The sequence below is a fragment of the Bombyx mandarina genome, chromosome 12, assembly GCF_030267445.1.
Source record: "Bombyx mandarina strain Sakado chromosome 12, ASM3026744v2".
Taxonomy (NCBI): domain Eukaryota; kingdom Metazoa; phylum Arthropoda; class Insecta; order Lepidoptera; family Bombycidae; genus Bombyx; species Bombyx mandarina.
Genome location: NC_143219.1, coordinates 9,280,458 through 9,305,968, shown reverse-complemented (window position 1 = coordinate 9,305,968; position 25,511 = coordinate 9,280,458). Strand labels below are relative to the sequence as shown.

Below are 25,511 nucleotides of genomic sequence, written 5' to 3'. Positions count from 1 at the left end.
CAGAAATAGGCGGGGTGGTGGTACTCACCCGTGCGGACTCACATCAGGTCCTGCGACCAGTAATTACACAAATTATAATTTTGCGGGTTTGATTTTTATTACACGATGTTATTGTAATTTATAACAAGTACTAAAAATTCACATAGTAATACGTATAAAGCCGGCTGCAACTTAAATGAACTTGTAATTAATGCGCCAAATAAAGAAAACGAGAACAATTCATCATTCGACTATTCGTATACAAGTCTCAGAGTTAATGCGCGACCATTAACGTACAGATATTTCGCATCCAATAATAAATAGATTATTATTACGTTTTTATTAAAAATAATCTATGGAAACCACGACCTACGTGTTTTAGTGGTTATGCCCATGGACACAATTATGTAAATACCACCGCTTGCCTTGAGACATGTATTTGGAGCCCCAATTGTATAATAATAATAATAATGTTTTTATTGCAAGTAGCCATGACTCATACAAATTGTTAGTAAGATTTACACCTATGTTAGTAGTTATATTTACATCACAATGAATTACTGTCGTAACCTCCCATGGGAGATGGCACCCATGTATACACAGTCCAGCCTGCTTGCGATCATGCTCAGGATACTGTTGGAGCTGGCCCTCACTCTGCTTACCAGAGATGCACACCTCTTACGCATGGTAGCGTAAAAACAATCTATGTATAGAAGTGACACGGCTATACAATCTTCAAACCGAACGAATAATAATCGTAAACAAGTTATAATCAAGATAATTTATTTCTATATGAAGATTACAATTCCATTACTAAAATAACAGATTTTGATAAGGATACAACTTTGCATTAAATCTCATTAAGTATTTTCCACGGTTTTCGCGAGACGTAGAAATAATTAAACCTATTTTTACGTTCACGGACGACCACGACCACGAAAACTGTAAAGTATTCCAAAAGTTCAAAATAATATTATGACTAAAATAAAAAATAGTTTTAATTAATCTCAATCTTACATTATAAATCAAACCCAAGAGAAAGAGAGGGAAGTGTTTACGAAAAACATGTCCGCATAAAAACTTTTTACATTACGGCACGTTGTGTCAAAACTTTGGCCTTAATTGTAATATATTAGGTATTCGCGAGTGCAAAATATCAAGATCAGACTCTTACGCTTATTTCACCTTTCCGAAATTTATAAGACATGTGAGGTCGTTGCGCGCGAATGCCCCTTTATGCACAATAACGTAGTTAATCACTCGATAACGTAATGCGACGGGGGTGTGGCGAGTACGAAATTAAAACGCAATAACGCTGAAGCCGCTTCATAATGCTGGCCTGTCTTTGATCTTCCGAGATTATCGTATAATATTTATTTATCCAGCACTCCCTCGGGAGGTTAGATAGCATCGAGAAATCAATTTCGCAATGGAACGTCGCGGAGGCGTGATTTCACAGTCTTAACTCACAAGCGCCGGGTGCTGTGTCGATGCAAAAAATTCAAAACTAACCAAATATAAGAGTATTAAACGTTGCAGTTTTTATTGTGCTACTGTCCTTACGATTTATCGTGTACCTGTTACCAATATTAGGTTTAACATAATACGTCTATACGATATTAGCTAATGAGTCAACTTCATTACATTGACTTTTCTTTTAATAATATGCGCTTTCTTATTTCGTAACATCTGTGCACTCCTTGTATGCATCACAAAAAACACATTAAATTCTTTAGATGATACAAATTAAAATTCCATGCATTCGATTCCGTAATTTGAATAATCAATACACATAAATTATTCAAACGTTATTATAATGATTTTATTTTCCGGTGGATTTTATATTTTTGGGAATTATTCGGAGAGCATACAAATGAAATAAGGAGCGTAGACAAATTACGATATTATTAATAAGATCGGAGAATTGCTATTTGTCTTTTAATGCAAATTTAGTTTAGCATACCTCCCGGCTTGCGTATATCTGTGAATCATACATTGCGGGCTCGCGAAACAATTTTGTGTTTCGATTGAGGTTTTTCACCGCATGTCTCATGGTCAGTGTTACTTGTGCACTGGGTGCTTGTTACTAAGTCGTTATAGTCACATGTTTTAGTTTCTTTATCCGGTTTAACTTAACTTACATAAATTATGTAAACATGGCTTACCTTTGAAGTATTATGTAACAAATTCTGAAACATATTATATAATTTATTCTAATTAGTATAGTAAGTATTGTACTTTTTGACGTAGCATGTTGCTGATAACTTTATTTCTGTAATCTGACGAAGCATGTTGCGGATAATAACATGTACTTTTAGGTTAGGAATATTGTGTTCTTTTTTTTATAATAAATAAATTTATTCTAATTGTCCCACTCTAAGCCTTTCCTACAAATATAAAGTACAGTTAACTATTTAATTTAAATGACTGTACATCACTAACACAAACACATAAACATAATAAAAAGGACAGGTACAAGTGCATTTCGATCTACTCCCATCACACGGCGGTCGAAGTTACACAAATCATAATAAACCTCATACAGGTTCAAACTTATGAACTACATAGTGAGGGCGCTCTCATAAACGTTCAATACACAAACACTGATGTAGAAAGCAACAGGCTCACTAGGAACCGGTCCCAACACACATGAATGCACATGTATAGTCCAATTAAGCGAGACCTATGACAGCTTGAACAGTGTCCCTTCTCTAAACTCGTAAAAGTATTTGATGGAAGTCCAAGCAGACCATGTTTTAATGGCCGCTACGAGGAAAAGCGACAAGAAAGGTCTCAGTCAAATGATTGTCATGAAACAATCTATATTACGATTTTCGATTTCAAAAAACACATCAATGCAAAAACAGAGGGATCATCAGTTATTTCCACCTCACTAAATTAGCTTCGACAACCAAAGTATGCGTTCATTTAACTTCCTAAATACACAATAAAGAAATCAATAAATTAAATTTACACCAGCTAGAAACAAAATCTTTTTTACCACAAAGAGCTATAATCGTTTGTGAATTATTAACAGCTCACGTATATGACGTCATAATTTACACTGAGAAATCGTGGAATAAATATATACATATATTTATAAGCTCCATAACAATTTGTCAATTTATAAATTGATATTCTGTGTCCACAAATGTGATGATAATGTCGATTACAAATTGAGAATTTTGTAAAGAGCGATCATGTTTATTTAAAAAGTCGAATGAGTTTGTTTGTTCACGAAATAAATCTATAATATTATTGTTCTTCAAAAAAGCAATTTTCGTTATTAATACGCTATACAATATTAATGATCAAAAGCCTAGAAGATAGAAAAATCCTTTAAGCATGCATAGAAATAGCATAGTTGGTACAATAAGGCTAGTCCAGATTTTAAGGTGGCACATATTATTATTTGGCAACAGAAAAAGAGATGCCATACAATGTACCATGTTTATTAAATTATCGTATAAATATAAAATGTGAATTAAATACATAGAATATTATAATACATAAATATTAAATAAGTAGATTTAATATACATAATACATATAAGGTATTCATTTTCAGAAGACTTTACCTAATGTACCTAAAATAATTTGGCGAATTATCATATCCTATTCCTACACTGTTACAGCAGGATAGCAAGTAATTATGTATTTTTTTCTTATCTCTATCCCCCAATAATATTTTTGCAAATAAACATGGGAAATATGGTTAAATAATTCTGGAAAATTAAATGTAGCCCTGCAAATCACAAAAAATTAAGTTTTCTATTAGGTTATTTTTTATATAAGATTGTGAAAATTAGTTTATAGTGGTGTCTCAGTTTTTTGAAAGTGATTATGCTTTACTACTTTTATACAATCCAAATCAGAAAGACATAGCCATAAACACTATATTCAATTTAAATTACAACAGGATTTTTTTTTATTGCTTAGATGGTTGGACGAGCTCACACCTGATGTTAAGTGGTTACTGAAGCCCATAGACATTTATGACGTAAACGCGCCACTCAACTTGAGATATAAGTTCTAAGGTCTTAGTATAATATTTACGACGGCTGCCCCACCATCCAAACCGAAACGCATTACGGCTTCACGGCAGAAATAGGGAGAGCGGTGGTATCTACCCGTACGGACTCACAAGAGGTCCTACCACCAGTAATAACGCAAATTATAATGTTGTGGGTTTGATTTTTATGACACGATGTTATTCCTTCACCGTTGAAGTCAATCGTGAACATTTGTTAAGTACGTATTACATTAGAAAAATTGGTACCCGCCAGCGGGATTCGAACACTGTTGCATCGCTAAATACGAATGCACCGGACGTCTTATCCTTTAGATCACAACGACTTCGTCTTCATTTCATCTTCATTTTTAACTGTCACTTTTTCAACCTCATTTTTTTTTGCTGGCACTAAAATCTTAATAGGGCTCAAATTCATTGATAGTTTAAATATATCTACACGAATTCCTGAAAACTTCATAGTATTCGATTTATGTAGCTGTCGCGTAGATTGACATGCACAGCCGGACAAACGGTTACCATATATTTTAGACGTATTTAATCGTGTGTAACATATAAACAAGGTTGGGAACGCGCCTAGTCTTAAAAACTCTGCTTAATAAACCAGGCGTCCTTCACCAAAAAGTTATAATCCGACTAACTTCTTATATTTTGTGAATAATATTATGGATTTTATATTAAAATTTGACTTAAGTATCTGACAAAATCCTTTAAATAAAGAGTATCCTCGTAATTTATTTAAAAAAAAAAACTATTCGTATTATCAGTTTAGATAAATAAAAATTGAATTTTTATGTTTTTGTATATTGATTATTATATTATGTATTCTTACACTATATGATATGTCTGTCGGTCTTTCACATAGCACGATTGTAATTCTATTATATAGGTAATATTTTTTAAATTCATAGTTTGTATCTTTATCTTTATTGTATCTTTATAAGACGAGCAATGGAATCTGACCAGGAATGTTTTATTAAAAGTAATAATTCGGTATTCATGCAAAAAACTAGCTTTTTATAGTATTATGGTGAGAACGATCGTCTTCAAATTTAAATCGATCAATTAATAACGATGTTTGTCAAATTTAAAAATCGATTTATATGAAACTCACTATACAACATCGAGTAACAAATAAAATTTTATTATTCTTTACGTCCATATAAACACTGATCACAACACGTGATATCACACTCATCTACATGTATTATTATTAGTATATGATTTGTTGCACGTTGTTTATTTTTGCCCCGTACAATGTCACACGTGAAGTTACATTTATTATCGATTTGTAAAGTTTTGTAAAATTTCCAACTGTAGGAAAGCTAGCTGTCCGCTTTCTTTATTTAAATAAATATAAATATTTACTAACAATCACGCCACGTTAACTGGTCCCGTGCTAAGTTCGTAAAGAACTTGTGTTACAAGTACCAGATAACGGAAATAAATATAATATTTTTATTATTCACATACATATATTTAATATACACCCATAACCCTGGAAAGACATTTATATTTATCATACAAATATCTTCCCTTGGCGGGATTCGAACCCGCGACCCTCTTGTGTAGTGACCATGTCATTGTCACTTACCACTACACCAGACGGCCGTTAAATGTCCAATCATTAGTACGAACTCTTATAAGTAATCTCAATAAAAAACCACGATACGGATACTAGTATATGTGACAGCCAACCGTATCTTGCTAACCTACATCCACGATGTAGTAAGTCTAGTTGTAAACTAGATGTGATTAGTAATAAAAATAATTACTCGTATTTTCTCAAACTCTCTACGTGTTTTCAAGCTGTCGTTTCCATACATGAACTGACTCAACTGACTCGGTGGTGCAGTAGTTAGCGCCCCTGAATGATGCGCTGAGGGTCCTGGGTTCGATCCCCACGTCGGGCAAACATTGTGTGATGAGAACAGCTTTTTTGCTCTTTGTCTGGGTGCTTATTATCTATATACATATTGACTCTGGAACCCATAACACAGGGAATCCCATGAAATTCCCCGTTATTATTATTAGTTTTCTTTCCTTTTTTTTCTCAACAGACGCTGGTACTTATTTATTATTTACAGGCCTTAGCCAAGTAAATGACAAGGAATAAATATTTTTAATGTCCGTTTGTTGAGTATTCTTCTATTTCTAAAAACTTACGAACATTTCCACATGTATTTATTATAGGAGCTTTTTGTAGTGTTGGGTTTCAGATCAATTAACTTCAGGCTGTGGTGGAGGTGCTTAGGGACAACGCCTGTTGGGACTATGTAAACTTTTTCCTGGTTCCATATTCTAGTAACTTCTTCTTTCGGGTCTATAGATTTTTGAATTTTTTCTGTTATTGTTTTTTGCTTATTATTATTGTTATTATTATGAAACGCAATTGGGTCAATGTTATGCTGTTATATGTACTAAAAAAAAACACGCAAACGGATTTTAACGTCTCATAGTAGAGCTGTTCGTGAGGCTCTAAGCATAGTAAGTATGAAAGTGTTGGTGGTACCTGATCGTACTGGCTCATCGTACGCTCTACCGTTGCTCATTACGCAAATTTTGCGGCTTTTGTTTTACTGCACGATGCTGTTCCTTCGCCGTTACATAATATGAATATATACGATAGTCTTATGTAGCTCGGGGTGCAATACGGAAATTCGAATCTGATTTCTGTTGAGGTTACCGCATCTGATCCTGTGAAGAGTTTTGACTTGTGTGACGTAACTCATTTACATAATTTAAGTAATGGCTCGTATGACTTGGATGAATTCTGTTGTAGTACTAGTATGAAAAATTATAGCAAATTATTTTTAAAAACGTATGTCTCGGTGATTGTTAATTCCCGGGTCGTTTAACTTATAGTGGAAATTCATTACGTCGGCGTCGGTACTCTTTTGTCAAAGGCAAAACATTGTGCAAACATAGACAAAACCGTCGTCCATCGCGCTATCGTTTTTTTTTTTCAGGTCATCTTTTAATGGAGAATTTGAGAAATATGCCTGCCTATTTCTACCGTGAAGCAGTAATGCGTTTCGGTTTGAAGGGCGGGTCAGCCTTTGTAACTATACTGATACCTTAGAACTTATATCTCAAGGTGGGTGGCGTATTTACGTTGTAGATGTCTATGAGCTCCAGTAACCACTTAACACCAGGTGGGCTGTGAGCTCGTCCATCCATTTAAGCAATAAATATAAATATAATTTGATTTCCATTCCAGAGCTTAATTATGTATGGGAATAAAATATTACCGTAAACATATGCGTCGTCACAGCTGTTCAAATTGACACGAAGACGCTCGTTGCTATCGTCTTTCTCGAAATCATTATGAATACAAAAAATCCACTAATTTCGTTCAAGATAACTTAATGCACAAACAAAAAACTGTACCGCTTATTAATTGATAAAAACTGGTGTATTTTTTGTTTTTAAAACAAGATGATGGTTTAACCTCAGTTCTTTCTCGAAGATAATTTAATGGCATACGTAAATTTGGACGGGATCAGGATTCGCTAATTGAATTATTATGTGATATAATGATAGACTTTTTTTGAGAACGTGGGATAGCTGGTGGCCCGGAAGCCTTTCCAGTTTCAATAGGACAAGAGGGCAAGCAAAGGCTCATCCAGGAGGGGTGGTATTTGCTAACAACTGCCCGAGCGCTTCCAAAGAAAACCTAACAACTCAAAAGCAGCTGCTTCGCGATTGAATCTAGTACCCGATCGGAATCGCGACTCGCTGAGAAGATCTGGCGAGAAACTCAGCGGGCTGATGCATGGGTTGGGTTGCATGTCGAACTCTTTGCCGAGTCCGACGAATACGGTTACCGGGGCCCCTAAGCCTGCTCCTAGTGTTAGAGCTGAAGGCTTCTAATGCAAAAGTTATTGAATCTGATGGATTCGTAAGGACGTATCTAGAGCACAATGATAGACTGGAGATGCATATTGGAAGTAAGTTATTGATTGTATTGAAATGACGTATTTTTAAGAACAAAACGTTAGTTTTTATTGATTTTTATGTACAATAGTTTATGAAATGAATTGGAATCGTCGTGTCGTAAATAATTAAATGTCATTTTACTGTTATCGAGCGAAGCGATTGTCAGACTTAAAATTCGTTTCCCTAAGCAAAGGTGTGCTTAAAAGGGGACACAAACGACTACCATAACCAACATAATACAATTAAAAACAAAATCGCTATACTTATAAATTTATTTAGTTTAGGTACTGCGTATTTTGAAGCCTGCACGGGTAGGCATAGCTTGTTTCGACTACGAAGCAGTCAAGTATTTTCCTTTGAAGAAAACGCAATATCCATTATACAATATATTTGAAACTTCAAAGTTATGTCACGGAAGAGTATCAAGGTAAATGGGCTCTGGGGTAACCAATTCACACCAGACGAAAAGTGAGCTCCTTTGTCCAACAATGCCTTTACGAACACGAAAAATATGTTTACAATCAATTAAAAAAACCCACCGTCAAATACATAAAATAAAACTAGCAAATAAATGATGCTAGTCTCTATACTTGTAATTATTTCATGGGATTGCTAATTATAGATGCTACTGACTGCAAACGTACAAGGCCAGGGAGAGACTCACTTTAATTTCCGACCAGTACAACGTTTAATTCTATTCTGTATCATCTATTTTATATCAGTATCATAGAAACGTTTTAATATTAAAAACGTCTAGATGGGAGTTGGTTGTACTTCTGAGATATTACGGAGCGAAATTTTATAGACATCACTTCAAAGTTCAAACCACTAAATTTTCTTTCTGTAAGTTGATAATTTAAGTGGCATGCGTTTGAGAGGTCTTGCACTATCGATTTTCTTTATCAACGGACCATAATGAGGCACTACAAAGAATTTTGATTTAACATAGGAGCTTTCGTAGACTTAGTCAACAGTTTTGCCTGGACCACCAATGTCGTTGATAAAAGCAAAAAACTACTAATTAACAGATGAGCTGAGACTCTAAAACTCAACTTAGGGTATTTAGCAATTCGAACCTACGTCAGTGAACATGATCATACCATTTATCGAACTAAAATTATTATTATTTTTATTCTGAAATCTCTTGAATAAATCGATATAATCGAAATTATAAAATCCATTAAACCGAAAACGTATTTGTCGAATTGACTTACAACAATCCAACAAAACACAAAAGCAACATTATCTTTAATCGATTTAAAGATTTCTCATAGGCCGAAAACTATTAGTATTGGCGTGAAATAATGAAAGCCATTTCACACTATAACCTAACTTGTACGTTCATTAAGGCGTATGTCGATGCCCGCGCCGGCGGTTGCAAGTTGCATAAATCAGTCCCGAGAATGCTGCCCGACACCCTAATGCGCTTTCAGTGTCGGTTGATAGCTAACCCTCTTCCATGGCGAACTCTTCATACAATTATTCCCCTTAAATATGTTTATACTCGCACTGTCATTGTTCTTTTTTTCATAATAAAATTTTATATCGAATGCAGTTCTAAAAACTGTCGTCAAAAGTTTATTTATTCGATTCATGGAATGCAAAATAAAAACTAATTTCTTATTAAATGTTATATAGATTTCATAATTTTTTTCTTTTACCTCATTAATGAAAATCAGTTTCAAGTTCTTAACCTTTTTAACAGTATTTTTTTAATTGCAACGACTGGTAGCTTAGTAAGTTCAGCTTTAAAAAACAATTGTTTGTAAAGTAAACCTAGCAGTTTATTTTTCCAAAGCATACAAATATATTTTCTGAAAATCCTTTCGAAATGAGTGCCGCAATCCGATCAAACAGTATCATAGAAAACTAAACAACTTTTTTTTGACAAAAATATCAAAATTCGTATTTCGATAGAAATAAATTGTTCTCTGTAATTGTTACAGTCCCCAGACGCGTCGGCAAATTGGTCGCTGTCAATTACATAAATAAGCGGACCAATTCACGTATTCAAATGTGAATTTCGGGTCCGTGCCTTGTTGCCGAAAATTTAAAACCGTTCTGCAGTTTTTGAATTAGTTCGGTAAAGTGTTTATAACGGTCGCCGCAGTCGATTGCTTTACGACACGTTTGAACCAGAACACCATCGAGCATTTTATTATTTCTTTACCATAAAATTTTAGCATCGACATTTACAGATGATAAATTTAGAGATTTAAAAAAAAACATAACACTTCGTACTAATACTATCATGATCGTTTACCTGTCTGCCATTTTTTTTTCTACCTATGCTTATAGCCTTGAGAGGCTATTTTAGCTTCTCCTTGACGTCTAGATGAGCTCACGGGGCTCAAACCGGGAGTGTTGCTAGCACTAGCCCTAGCAAGAGCAGTGCTTCGCAAAATCTACCACCGGATCGGAAACGCGACCCATTCTCAAGATCCGGCGAGAAACTCAGTGGGCTGTGTCTATGGGTTAATTTACTCGTCGAGCACTTCGTCGCAAGCGGCGAGTTCGGCGAGGACGGTGACCGGTGCTTGAGGTATCTAAAAGCACCGTTAATGGATAGAGAAGATCCGTAATGACGTGTTTAGGGCCCGGTCTGCCAATGCTTGTGACCAACTATCGTGTGGTTGGCCGCGAACCAGTCTACTTTCAATATCAACAAAGTATTTTAAAATATTTTGTTATACATATAACTTAGCGCAATATCTAAACAAAGTCTCTGCTTCGGCACTTTTAAAATAGTATATTAAGAGGCAACGAAAGGCTGTATCGTAATCGTAATCCGACGAGATCTTTTACGAGCACAACACCAACATAAAAGTTTTATTTCTTCAAGAGACGACAAAATAAAACAAGATTGTTTTTTTAGTTCGAAGGTCAAATTAGTTGGCGAAAAAAAAAACAATACTTGACAAATCAAACGAGGTAACAACATCGTTACGTTTTTCTCATAAAACGAAACGCAAATACAATTTGTATAAAAATGTCAATCCGAAAACTACAATACAACAGTTTATCGCTGATAAGCTTTTGCTTTTATTTTTTTCCTGTTGAAATATCATCGAAGATTTTCAGAACGAATATTCGATATCGTTCGATATGTTGGTGAGGCGCGACTTATCGTAATTTAGAGCTCCCGATTAGAGGCCGCCATTCGACATACGCTAACGAGCTTTCGTTTATACTCATTTTATTTTAACAACAGTAGGGCGTAGTGTTTGTCTCCTACCGACGATTTCGTGAAATTAATTGGACTGTGAATTCAGAAATTCGAAATGTGAATTGGTTTCAACAAAATAAAAGGTATCGGACCGTTGTTTTGAAATAAATTAAACTTACCTTTGTTGTGGCAGTTTTCAAAGGCGGCACTGACGTAACAGCACAAATTTCAACTTCATAACGGTCTGTGCCTGCCTCGCGGTCTAAGGAAACGGCCGTGGATAGGATGCCCAGCGCTGAATCGATATCAAATAGTCTGTCCACTTGTCTACCGTCACCAGTCACATTCACTATATAATATTCTAAGCCTGATCTATAATTGTTTGTTAAGTTTAACACTGCGGTGCCTGGGGGCTCGTTTTCAGCCACAGACACCATGCCCACATTTGTCCACACAATACTATCGAGTTCGTTTCCGCCCATGATAACATTGAGATATGTTTCGGTACTTTTTTGCTCACTTAATACTGCCTCATCTGTTGCTTTTATGACAAGATTCCACCTGGCTTCGGGAGTTGCGGGAGGGTATCGGAGTACTAGCGCGCCATTGCTTCTATGTAAATCGAATAAATCGTTGCCACCGTGAATTAGCTTATAAGTCACTAAGCCATTAGTACCCGAATCTACATCACGCGCTAAAACATTCATAATGAAGATTCCACGATTGGCGCTTCTTCCCATTCTTTCCGAACTTATTACAGCAGCATTCATAGAAACAAACACGGGAGCGTTATCGTTGATATCCTCTACGATTACAGTAACGAGTTTTTCGGCCGATAACCGTATTGAGGGAGGCTCAGCTCTGTCGTACGCCGCGACAGTTATACGAAAAGTATCAATACTTTCTCTGTCTATAGGTAATAATGTGTGTATGACTCCAGTTACATTATTGATAGCAAAATGTCGTTTATTATTAAACGGTTCTTGATGAGTTATAGAATAGTAAACCTTACCATTCAGACCTGAGTCTGGGTCTTCTGCAGTTACTGTAACAATTGGAGTGTGTTTTGGAATACCTTCTCTGATTTGACGCACAATAGCAGTATTAGTAAAAATAGGCGCGTTATCATTGGCGTCGATAACATTAACAGTAAATAAAACACTCGACGACAAGCTTGGACTACCACTATCAGTCGCCGTGATGTTCATTACATATGAAGTTAAATCTTCATAATCCAGTTTTTTGTGCAAGAATAATTCTCCAGAATAACTATCAATAAAAAATGCTTCTTTCCTATTTCCGGATGTGATTGAATATTGTAATTCACTATTTATACCCAAATCAGCGTCTCGGGCAAGAAATTTAATGATTTTTTTATTAACAGGTTCCGTTTCCAAAACAGACACTTCTTTTTCTGTTACAAAGAAAACTGGAGCGTTATCGTTCTCATCTAATACATCTATAATAACAGTTGCTGTTGAAGATAGCTGTACAAATTGTCCTGAGTCATGTGCCAAGATTGTAAGGTGATATTGATCCTTAGTTTCTCGATCTAATCGTTTACGAATCTGCAGTTGACCTGTGGCTTCGTCTAAGGTGAATTTTCTTAGATCATCGCCTCCAACCAATTTGTAATATATATCGCCATTTAAGCCTTCATCAGCATCGGTTGAATAAACTCGCATTATAGAGGCCCCAATTGCGGCTCCTTCGGATACTTCGATTTTGTAAGGAGTCCGCGTAAATATAGGAGCATTGTCGTTTACATCTGTTATGTAAATTGTAACCCTAACGGAATCATAAAGTTTAATTTTACCGTTATCACTGACTGTAACTGTCAATGTTATATAATTTTGACCACTATTATGGGCCAATGTTTCCCGATCAAAAGTTTTCAATGTTTTTATGAAACCGTTCCGCGCATCGATTTTAAAGTCACTTTGGGCAATGGGTAGTGAAAATGTCAGCTCTGCATTTCGTCCTATGTCTTTGTCGGTCGCGGTTAGTTTGCCAACAAAAGTATCTGGAGGTTCGTTTTCTTTGATTTTGAAGATGAATGTTGTATTCGTGAATTGCGGGCTGTTATCATTTTCATCCAAAACATGTATTACTACTGGCACCTGCGATGATCTGGGGGGAGTGCCATGATCTGTGGCTACGATAGTTAATGAATAATAGTCTCTTTCTTCTCTATCTAACGGACTCTTCACATAGAGATAGCCATCTGGAAATATACCAAATTTTTCATCTGTATTACCCTCTTCTATGTCATATGAAATGCGACCGTTGAGATTTAGATCCGCATCTGAAGCAGAAATTGCAAAAAATCTTGTATTCACTAGCGTGGATTCCAACAATGAAGTTTCGTATGAAGTATGATCAAAAACTGGAGTGTGGTCATTAATGTCATCTACTATAATTGATATCGAGTTCTTCGTGGCAAGTGCAGGAGAACCATTGTCAGTCGCAGTCACTTCTATCAATAAAACGTTTCCAGGCTCTGTTGAAATAGGCTTATTCAAATAAATAACACCAGTGGTATCTGAAATACGGAAATAATTCTCTGGATTGCACGTCAGTTTATAAAATAGAGTCCGATTTGATCCAGAATCACGATCAGCTGCTCTCGCAAATAATACTTCTTGTCCTACTGCCATGTTTTCAGGTATGTGAATTTCATCCCTATCCTCAATAAAGAATGGATAATTATCATTAACATCCAAAACAGAAATGTTTACTGTAGTAAATCCAAACGCTACGCCAGTCTTAGCCATAACTTTTAAATAATATGTCATCTTCTCTTCCCTGTCAACATTCGATTCAGTGATAATTATACCAGATTTCTCATCAATTTTAAAAACTTGGTTGGGGTCTCCTTCTATAATGTAATACGATAAGTTGTCACTTGAAATTACGGCGTTAACTTTACCAACATACCGGCCTATATTAGGTGTAGACAAACCTTCGTCTTCGACCACTTTAAAATTGTACCCATTGTGTCCATCAAATTGCAAATCTTTACGTTGAGACATTTTAATTATTTCAACTACAGCTTCCTCGAATGCTTTTCGATTTCCTTTATCTTTACAAGAAATTTTTAAAGTATAAATAGTTTCAGCGGCAGTACGAAAATCTTTTTGTAAAATTATGTTACCGGTCCATGGTTCAATTTCAAAATAACCATCTCCGCCACTTTCAAGTTTAAACATTATGCGGGAATTTTCACCTTCATCTCGGTCAAACGCTTTTACTTGCAAAACTTTTGAGCCTGGTGTCATTTCTGGACCTATGCTAGCGACATATCTTCTAGGATAAATCACCGGATCGTTGTCATTAATATCCAAAACTTTTAAATACACCGTCGCTGTTGAAGATTGTGGTGGAAAGCCTTGGTCTTTTGCAAGCACTTGCAATTCATACATTGCTACCTTTTCTCTGTCTAGCTCAGTAACTGTACTCAGCTGTCCTGTGATTGGGTCTAGCACAAATGTATTTGGGTACTTTCTTTCCATACTCGGTGGTAAATAGTAAGACACCGAACCATTAGTACCTTGATCATAATCTGATGCTGTAAGAATCAATATTTCCTTAATAGGTTTTATATTTTCCGGAAGGGTCGCATTTATTTGACTTTGTGGAAAACTCGGGGCTTCGTCGTTTTCATCGAGTATTGTCACTTTCAATCTTGTATATGCCCATTTCGGATTCGGACCACCGTCTCTAGCGGAAACATTTAATTCTACTGATCCTTGAACTTCCCGATCTAAAATAGTCTTTGTTGTAACCAATCCAGTTAAATGGTCAATTTCAAACCAGTGCTGCTGATTTCCGTCATAGAAGTCATAGTATATTTCAGCGTTAACTCCAGTGTCTTCGTCTGTGGCGGTAATACTAGCAACGTACGATCCAGGCGGAGCAAGTTCTGTTAGAATAGTAGAATATTCTGATTTCTCGAATACAGGCTCATGATCATTAACGTCGTTCACATGAATGACCAAGAACGAGGTGGTCGTCCGCGGGGGAGAGCCGCGATCAGTAGCAACAACAGTTAAATTGTACTTACTTATTTCTTCTCTATCCAATATGCCATTAACATGAACTATGTACACACTAGAAGAATTCTCCAAACGAAAATGATTGAGTTCATTACCAGCCACTATACTGATGCTAGTTATGCCATTCAAGCCGGCGTCCAAATCAGTAACAGTGATGGCGGCAACAAGTGACCCATTCTTGGCATTTTCATCGACTGTAGCAAAATTTGCGGTCGGTGGTACATACGTGAACGTAATAATTGGATTGTGGTCGTTGGCGTCAATGAGGTTGACAGTGACATAAGTCCGGGCATCTTGTCGTGGTACACCGTGATCTTTAGCTATGACTGTCAATACACATGTCATGTTACATGTAGCATTACTACAATATTTAGGACAGTTTAATATTCTACTAGTTGTTATCACGCCCGATTCAGGATCTACGGCGAACTGTTTTTCTGTGTCCATGACCTCGTACGTAATTTTACTATTGTCTCCTAAATCATTATCAGTGGCTGTTACTTTTAAGACAGTGGTTCCAGGAGGCACGCTCTCATTCAACGACACAGAGAAATCACTTTGGTCGAATATAGGCGGGTTGTCGTTTACATCCAATATGCTAACATTCACTTGAAGGTATCCAAATTTCGGAGGATTACCGCCATCGCGGGCAGAGATGTTTAACACGTAAAAATCTGTTGTTTCTCTGTCTAGTTTTCCTGTAGTTTCTAAATGCAAATAAGAAGTCTGACCGCTCGGATTAACGGTAACGTTCAGTCTAAATTTCCCTTCAGTGTCTCCGTCTATTATTCTATAGTCATTAGTGATACCATTCTCACCTAAATCCTTATCAGTCGCTGCATCGAGAAGAAGCTTAGTTCCCGCAGCTGTACTTTCCGAAAACGTCACACCGATACTAGGTTCCGGGAACTCTGGGTAATTATCGTTTACATCCGTTACCCTTAATCGCACTTCGATAGGATACGTGGGCTGACTTGAGAGCACCACGAACGCATAGCGATCAACAGTTTCCCGGTCCAACACTACATTCGTCCTTATCTCGCCAGATACAGGGTCGAGAACAAATTCTTTGGGAGGCTCATTAAAACGGTACGTGAAGCCAGGCTTAATTGGAATCCTACCGACAAGAGTACCGATCGGTTGATCCTCGGGGACTCGAAGATCGACACCGGTGTCGGCGGCGCGCGACTGCATCTGCTCGGCGACGGCGGTCACGCCTGCGCCACCCAGCAGCGCCAGCACCGCCAGCGCCACGTGCCATCGCCACATCCTCGTCATGACAACGACAAAAACATCGCAAAGTCCATTCCTCGTCAGCGAAAGTCGACGCGTACCGGGAACGCTCTCTGTGTCCCGTTCGCGCAAGCCGCGCACTCGCTCTGGTCAGGTATGCAGCATGGCCGCGACCTGCGCGCGCACGAATATCTCACGAACAGTGCGATCCGTCGCGACTGCGCCTACGCCGTCACATTCATTCGTAAACACACGTGACACTCCCCTACCTGCGCCGGTCCGAGCTATAGTTCGCACAAACACTTCGTAATCACGTCCTACTTCGATACATAAACTTAACAGCACAACTTAGTCACTTTTCAGTTACACTTTTGTCAATATGTCAGCGTTGATTTGGTAATGTACGCGGCAAGCGGGTTGCGTCGCGGTCTGCGCGGCACTGGCAGGCGGAGGCTTCGAAACGCTCCGCGCCCCTCCTTCCATCAAGCCGGACCGATACCTCCCCCGCAGCTTTGAAGCTCCCACTGTGCCTGCGTGATGATCATTCCATGATAACGAACCTCAAAGGATTATATTTATTGTTCGATTTCCTTACCGTTCTTAGAAAGAATAAAAACTCGGATAGACGTAAATTACATTTGACGTATTTGTTTGCAGACTTTGCGTATTGCGTAAATACTAATTAGGTATTAATTGTGATCTCGCACTGTGGATATCAGCACTCCACTTATTTCTGTTGGTATGTTCGTAGTTGAAGGGTAACAACAGCTATGCCAATGTAAATGAGATTTAGACTTCGTGTTTGAGGATGGTCGTATAATAAATAATACTATTCACAGAATATTGCTGTCTACTCTCCACTCAATCCCTATAACGAGACTCGTGGGACCCATGACCCCCGTAGTGCTATTTTAGGCCACCACGTTGCCTATACGCCTGGATGGTGGGTTGTTTGTTCTATCAATCAACAAAATCTATCAAAAAACCGACATTTAATGATTTAAAACTTTGTTTATCGTAAGAGCTCTGTAAGAATCGCGCGCGTTGAAGTCTTTTATACGAACCACTGCGCATGTGCAGAGTAACTTTGGTGATCACTTCGACTTGCCACTTTATACCTTGTTATTCATAAATATATCGTTAACTACCATGCAATATACTATTTTATTTTATTATTAACACGTCTCTATTGATTTGAAAATTTTTTGGAGACCCTGAACATGTGTTTCAAAGTGGGAAGTGGCATTCACGATGTCATCTCTAGGGAACAGAAACTCACTTTATACTAGCCACTACTACATATAAGTCATGAGCTTTTTCTCCGATATATGCCATAGTCAAAGAAAGAATACGTACAGTATAAGTATGGTTTGTAAAATAGAGAATAAGCTTCACTTCAAATCTTTATTATGGTTAAGTACTTTTTTGTTTAGATAAGTGATTGAACTCTCAGCCTACCCAGTGTTAAGTTATTACCGGAGCTCATAGGCATCGTGAATTTTTTTATTTTTTATTGCTTAGATGGATGGACGAGTTCACAGCCCACCTGATGTTAAGTGGTTACTGGAGCCCATAGACATCTACAACGTAAATGCGCCACCCACCTCGAGATATAAGTTCTAAGGTCTCACTATAGTTACAACGGCTACCCCACCTTTCGAACCGAAACGCATTACTGCTTCACGGCGGAATTAGACGGGGTGGTGGTACCTACCCGTGCAGACTCCCAAGAGGTCCTACCACCAGTGATTACGCAAATTATAATTTTGCGGGTTTGGTTTTTATTACACGATGTTATTCCTTCACCGTGGAAGTCAATCGTGAACATTTGTTGAGTACGTATTTCATTAGAAAAATTGGTACCCGCCTGCGGGATTCGAACACCGGTGCATCTGGAGACTTGAGGTCTCTGTTTTATTTCAATTGATTTGATTTTTATTAAGCGCGTTGTTCCGACTACGTGAAAGTCGTCCGTGAGCATCTGCTAAGTATTATTACATACTTATTTTATATTTAAATATTTTCTTTAACAAGTTGGTATCCGACTACAGGATTTGAACACTGGCACGGTCATACCGTTCGATACGGCCACACCTAGCGTCTTATGTTTTAGGCCACGACGCCTTTTATTATTTTTTATCGCTTAGATGGGTGGACGAGCTCACAGCCCACCTGATGTTAAGCGGTTCCTGACATAGATGCCGCCACTCACGTTGAGATGTGAGTTCTAAGGTCTCAGTATAGTACAATGGCTGTCTCACCCTTCAAACCGAAACGCATTACTGCTATACGGCAGAAATAGGCGGGGTGGTGGTACCTACCCGTGCGGACTCACAAGAGGTCCTACCACCAGTAACCTAGTCTCACCTCGTCTCGCCTTATCTCGAGGACTGTAAATTATTATTTTCTTAACAGTTACATCTGTTTTTGCAATCAAAATAATAATTATTTTTACTGCCCTTGTACGCAGACGAGCATACGGCCCACCTTATGGTGAGAGTGGTTATCGTCGCCCATGGATTTCAGCAATACCAGGGGCAGGACCAAAGCCGCTGCATACCAAAAAATATATTTTTCTGTGGATTCATGGGATATATCCTACATTGGGTCGAGATATTGAGTCGAAAAACAAACCATACTTAAACACTTAAAATTCAAGATTTCGATTTATTTCATGTTTAAAATTAAATGTTCTCTTCAATGATTCGTATAAAATTCTATGTATGTTCTCTTATAACATTTTATTAATGGTAATACGGTCTTCATCGAGCCAATTAATAAACACTAGACCACCACCACTAACATTAGACTGGATCCTTATCTGCCTTCGAAGTTACGGGTAAAATTTTTTTTTTTTTTTATTGTTAGATGAGTGGACGAGCTCACAGCCCACCTGGTGTTAAGTGGTTACTGGAGCCCATAGACATCTACAACGTAAATGCGCCACCCATCTTGAGATATAAGTTCTAAGGTCTCAATTATAGTTACAACGGCTGCCCCGCCCTTCAAACCGAAACGCATTACTGCTTCACGGCAGAAATAGGCAGGGAGGTGGTACCTACCCGTGCGGACTCACAAGAGGTCCTACCACCAGTAAAAATGAAACTACGTCCCGATTCGCTCAGTAATTATGACTTATTGAGTCATTAATACTACGTCCCGATTGGTTCAGTAATTATTAAATACTACTTGGAACTAATACATATTAATCGCAGTATGAAAGTCCTAAAAGAATAAGCTTAAGCCTTAGCTAAATGTTTTGCGAGCCACTTTTACACTAATAGGTACCACCACCCCGCCCATTATTATCGTGAAGCAGTAATGCGTTTCGGTTTGAAGAGCGGGGAAGCCGTTGTACCGTTAAAAGTGAGACCTTACAACTCATGTCTCAAGATTGGTGGCAGCAATTATTGATGTCTATGGGCTTCGGCAACCACTTAACTCCGGTAAATTGCTTAGGTAGGTCATGAGCTCATTTGTTAATTATTTAGTTAAGTTATACTTAGTTAAATCACTAAGGTAATATGGATTTCATTTATTTTGGTATTTACTTTATCATAATTCTAACACATTTAATAACGTAATAAAGAAGCATCAAAATAGAATTTTAATAGATCTTAAACACCATCAATGATACAGGTGACTGTGACGCAAACTTGCTGTAAATTTGAAGCCTAACATTATAAAATAAGTAACGAATAACATAAACAATGGAATGTAAATACTGAGAAATTTAAACTAAACTCGGTTATGCGGCTTATACAACCCCATCTATTAAGTACTGTAAACCGTCGAAACGTAGAACCCGTAACAACAAATTCCAGCTCTTCAAATGAAAACCAACAGTTTTGCGTGGTTCCTAATATAGATAAAAGATGGCGCTGTTTTAGAATTTTCTAAAATGAACTCAAAGCTAACGAATATGAAGAAAATAAATTGGGTATGAAAATAGTATATATATATTGCGGACAGACAGAACACAACAGCTAAAATTAAGATCAAGTTTTATTTAAAAGTGATTTTCTGGAAAAACTACATAACATTAATAAAAACATGGAGTAAAAAAAATATTTTTTTAGCGCCATCTCGTAAATTCCTGAGGTACTGCCAAAGTTGCTACTAGGTGTTATAACACTTGTACCATCAAGCGTCCTCGGGGTGGCGCCGCGAGTCTGGTTGTAGTGTTGACTGCGGGAACCCCACTACTCTGATCGGGTTCTAACCCCGGGTGGAAGTTGGACGTCGGGTGAAAGAGTGTAAGGTGAGTCGTTTGGAGCGGTAGGGCCCTTACAAATATATTTGCACCCGCGGTCTGCTCCCAACATCTTCAGACCGTCAAGTCCCACATTCTCCGCGAACCCCCTAAGCGCGGTCGCATCGTAGAAGGTTCGGCCCGATGCTCGAAAACAAAAAAGAAAACTTGTATCTTTACTCTTTACTGGTGGTAGAACCTCTTGTGGGTCGACACGGGTAGGTACCACCACCCCACCTATTTCTGCCGTGAAGCAGTAATGCGTTTCTTCTTGAAGCGTCGGGCAGCCGTTGTGACTATACTAAGACTTTAGAACTTATATCTCAAGGTGGGTCGTAGATGTCTATGGGCTCCAGTTGCCACATAACACCAGGTGGGCTGTGAGCTCGTTCACCCATCAAAGTAATAAAAAACAAACCTTCAAACTTTATGTAACAGCGGTGCCAAACGACATTGCTCTTTTTTCTTATATCTGAATACATTACATGGTATGCTATTTACGAAATTTGGACATAAAATGTATTGACGTATCGATAGGTTCCTCAAATACATTCCACAAATAAATCCGAGCTTGGCAACTCGCAAAAAGTATCGTCTACTTATGCCGGTAGGTCATCACGCATTTGACAAAGGCCAGTGTCCTTAGTGCGAGTTTTTTAACGTTCCGATAGAGTAAAAGTTAGCTCATATTCGTATGGAATGGGATTGTGTGCCTACGTTTGCCGCTAGGGGCGCTGTTCCAACTGCATACAAAATTGGGCTTACTTATTTTTATTTTAGTTAATTCCCAATGACTGTGTAATGTAATGTATATTGTGTGCCTAATAAAAAAAAAAAAAAAAAGTGACTCATCTCTTTTATAAGCGGCATGACAACTAAAAATTGCGGCAAGGAGACCTATGTCCAACAGATACGTCTGTAAAAAAATAATAGCACATACAACCGCGTCGCAACATTGGAAACACACAAATTCTCTTAAATTGTGGTAAGAACCCGTCAAATAATATTTATCTATATATCTATATATTATTAATACGTGAAGCAAAAACTTTGTATCCCTTTTTACGAAAATTGCGCGGACGAAGGAGTACGAAATTTTCCACACTTATTACACACACTACCATGTATCTGATGCACACACGCATGCGTACTATTTATTTATTGTCAAACTTTTGTTCTTGACGTCTGTGGTCAAATTGAGAATAGATTAAATATTCTTTGTCTTTATTATTATTTTTCTATAGGGTAGTCTTGGCGAAATTTGTGATTACAGAAGTATAATCTTTGAAAATAGAATCATAATAGTGTACAAACTTACAATTTCAATTAATTATAGTCGAATATCGACTACTGCGAGACCACTAGTAATGTATAAAAACGTGAAAGTTTAAATAAATTGAGGACTTGTTCGATCGTTCGAATAGCTAGCCACCAATCGGATAATGTTCTCGGCGGGAGTGAGGTGATCGATCGCGTCTCTACTCACAAACGATTTGTGTCGGTCTATATTCGTAACGTTTCTATTATATAAAATCTATTTTTACCTGACCTATTGACAGCTTTGAAACTCTCTCCGTTCGACCCTTTGTTTGTCCTTTGTAAGGCTCGAATTTAGTTCACGTTTCATGATAACATTGACGTCACTTTATCAATGTACAAATATAGCGATGAAATTAATGTCCAGTAATGACACAGTCTCATTTCACTCACTTCGAATAAAGTAAGTAGTTTTTTTTATTTTTATTGCTTAGATGAGTGGACGAGCTCACAACCCACCTGGTGTTAAGTGGTTACTGGAGCCCATAGACATCTACAACGTAAATGCGATATAAGTTCTAAGGTCTCAATTATAGTTACAACGGCTGCCCCACCCTTCAAACAGAAACGCATTACTGCTTCACGGCAGAAATAGGCAGGGTGGTGGTACCTACCCGTGCGGACTCACAAGAGGTCCTACCACCAGTAATTACGCAAATTATAATTTTGCGGGTTTCATTTTTATTACACGATGTTATTCCTTCACCGTGGAAGTCAATCGTGAACATTTGTTAAGTACGTATTTCATTAGAAAAATTGGTACCCGCCTGCGGGATTCGAACACCGGTGCATCGCTCAACACGAATGCACCGGACGTCTTATCCGTTAGGCCACGACGACTTCTAGTAAGTAAGTAGTAAGTAAGTAGTAAGTAAGTAGTAAGTAAGTAAGTAGTTTAATAAGAGTTTTATTTCAGGTAAAGTTCCGGTATACTAGAATCTAACTAGGCTCTCGTAATAAATAGAAAGAGACTAGACGATACCATCTATTTATTTTGGTGCTGTGGCTGTTTATAGACATTTAAGGTCATGGCAGGCTGGTATTAATTGAATACCGTAGCCGATGGGAATCGCTAAGGAGATGACCGACTTAGCACTCTCAATCTCTTGGACTTGGAGACTTAAGTGTATTAAACAACGGCTTAAATACGGAAAACAGGGCTGTTTCGCAGTGTGACAGAAGGACAGATCCGTGCGTACTCAAAATAATAATGGTAAACCTTTTTAGTTCTACTACGCGATTCAATTCTGTTCTATTATAACAATTTATTCACAACTAGTCATTTGCATTTGGATTTTGGAGAACAACATCTCTATTAATCCACTGTCACCATTACAACCTATTCTCAGATATTTTCGACAAAAATAAAGAAAAAAGCATTAAATGATACTCGTAACAATAATACTATTAGACTTGAGGCAAGAACTTAGCAAATTGGCGTTGAAGGATAATTAAATCTCGGAGTAGCCACAAAAGCAACTACGTAAGATCTAGTACACGTACTCACATACGCAGAAACAATCGCGGACCCTCATTAACCTTTTCTTACAGTTAAAAATAGCCCAGCGTACATGCCTACGTAGACTTAGTACATATTCAAAGCACTTGTTGCCGTGTGCTTTGACGTCACCCCCCGTTCCAGAAACTTGGTGCCGTGACGGGGGAGCGCCGTGCCTCCACAGTGGGCCAGTGCTGACGTAAAGACTTACATTCATGAATGGATACGAGCATAAAACTAACCCGGTTGACTCATATACTACGGGCGTACATCCATGTATTTTCTAACTTATCGTTAATCATTGTACCACAATACATGGAATATATATTCATATAATTCAAGCTATTTATTACATTTCTCTTGAATAAAAATACCATTGAATTCGAAGCTGTTCATCTCGTAATAGAATAAAAAATATCATCCAACAATTATTACCAAAAATATTTTAGAAAAAGATTTTTTCCGGAGTGTTACAGGTGAGATATAAGATTATTGATCACTGTTTGACCTACTTTGTAGTAAGTGCGTTTCCGTTAGCTGTTATTCGGTATAACTAACCATACATTCTGATCAGATAGTTATTGAAATTTCATATCAACAAAAAAAAGTTCATATTTTGATAGCACATTATATTTGAAAAATAATATTATATCTTGGAAACGAGAGAGTTTTCTCGAACAAAAATAATTTCTTGTTGATTTTGTAAAGTATCCCTCCTACGCAAACACCCACTCTTAGAATATTCCAGGCACATTTTCTATCGCATATTAATCGCCGGTTTTGAGGGTAAGCATTTTGTATTGAAATTGCCTTCGTCATCTTTTTAATTACTTTCTAAATTAATGAATCGTATAGTAGGAAACTTTTTTGTCGTTAAAAAAATTGTTTGAAATTTGCTTTTTGAATGGATGAAACTTAAAACTAAAACCCTTAGTAAAATTAAATGCGAATTATTCTAAGTATCATAATTAAAAAGTATTTACATAGAAAATTCGTATTAATATTTTCTCATTTTAATAAAAGTATTTTGAATGAATTATCTCGAGCGCATATTGTACGATCGTGCTTATTGACTAGGTTTTTTTTTCAATCTCTAACACAAACATTAGATGTGGAAGAATGATTCATCATTTTTCCGTCAGTTTGCTGAATCATAAATTCGCAGACCGTCATAAGGCGCAGATCAGAAATTTATCGGAATGCTATAATATGATTGGCGTACAATATGTATTTATTTTCTACTTCGAGGTGGTGCTTCTATATTTCTAATATTATTATTTAAAAAAACAAGCGATATTTAGAACCCCCGGTCGGTCTAAAAAGTATCTTTCACTGTTCATGCCTAGATAGTATTTGTTTAATACATTCTATTTCCTATTTCCGCCGTGAAGCAGTATTGCGTTTTGAAGGGTGGGGTAGCCGTTGTAACTATACTGAGACCTTAGAACTTATATCTCGAGGTGGGTGGCGCATTTACATTGTAGATGTCTGTGGGTTCCAGTAACCACTTAACACCAGGTGGGCTGTGAGCTCGTCCACCCAACTAAGCAATAAAAAAAAATAAAAAAAAACCATAGCGGTCTTAGTATTCTTATCTATTCAGTCTTGTTTCAAGAAAGACGTCATAGAATATAACTGTCCCAGCTACCGGCTGACGCTAAAAATAGAAACGAGTCCTCCCTACACCCCTCTAAGAAAGGGAACATTTATTAATGAAAATCGAATGCTAGAAAAGGACAGATAATTCCCACCTAAATAGTACGTGTGTTATAACATAGACTTTCGTTGCTTTTATATATTCATTTCTCCTCGTCGGCTCTTTTTAGATTTGTGCTAGATTCCACAGTCTTGTCTAATTCTTTCGTAGAGGTAATTTGAAAGACATATTAGTGACTCAATGAATGTAACTTAATAACTCAAGTCAAATAATAGAGTACATTTTGTTTCAAGATTAAGTGGCCGGATCGAGTCAGTGCGACTCATACACTTTGATTACTAACTACATGAATCGAAGATTTTAAACGTTTTTTTTAAACATGCATA

The 25,511-nt window shown here is 37.3% G+C and overlaps 1 protein-coding gene across 1 annotated transcript in view; it reads right to left on the bottom strand.

The window, feature by feature from the left end:
- Positions 1 to 16,857, bottom strand: part of ft (cadherin-related tumor suppressor fat) — a 135,893-nt gene extending 119,036 nt beyond the window's left edge. Inside the window, exon 1 of the mRNA XM_089731924.1 lies at positions 11,293 to 16,857. Within this exon, the coding sequence (XP_089588050.1) occupies positions 11,293 to 16,446 (5,154 nt within the window). The 5' untranslated portion in view covers positions 16,447 to 16,857. The remainder of the gene's footprint in view (positions 1 to 11,292) is intronic.
- Positions 16,858 to 25,511: the final 8,654 nt, after the last annotated feature.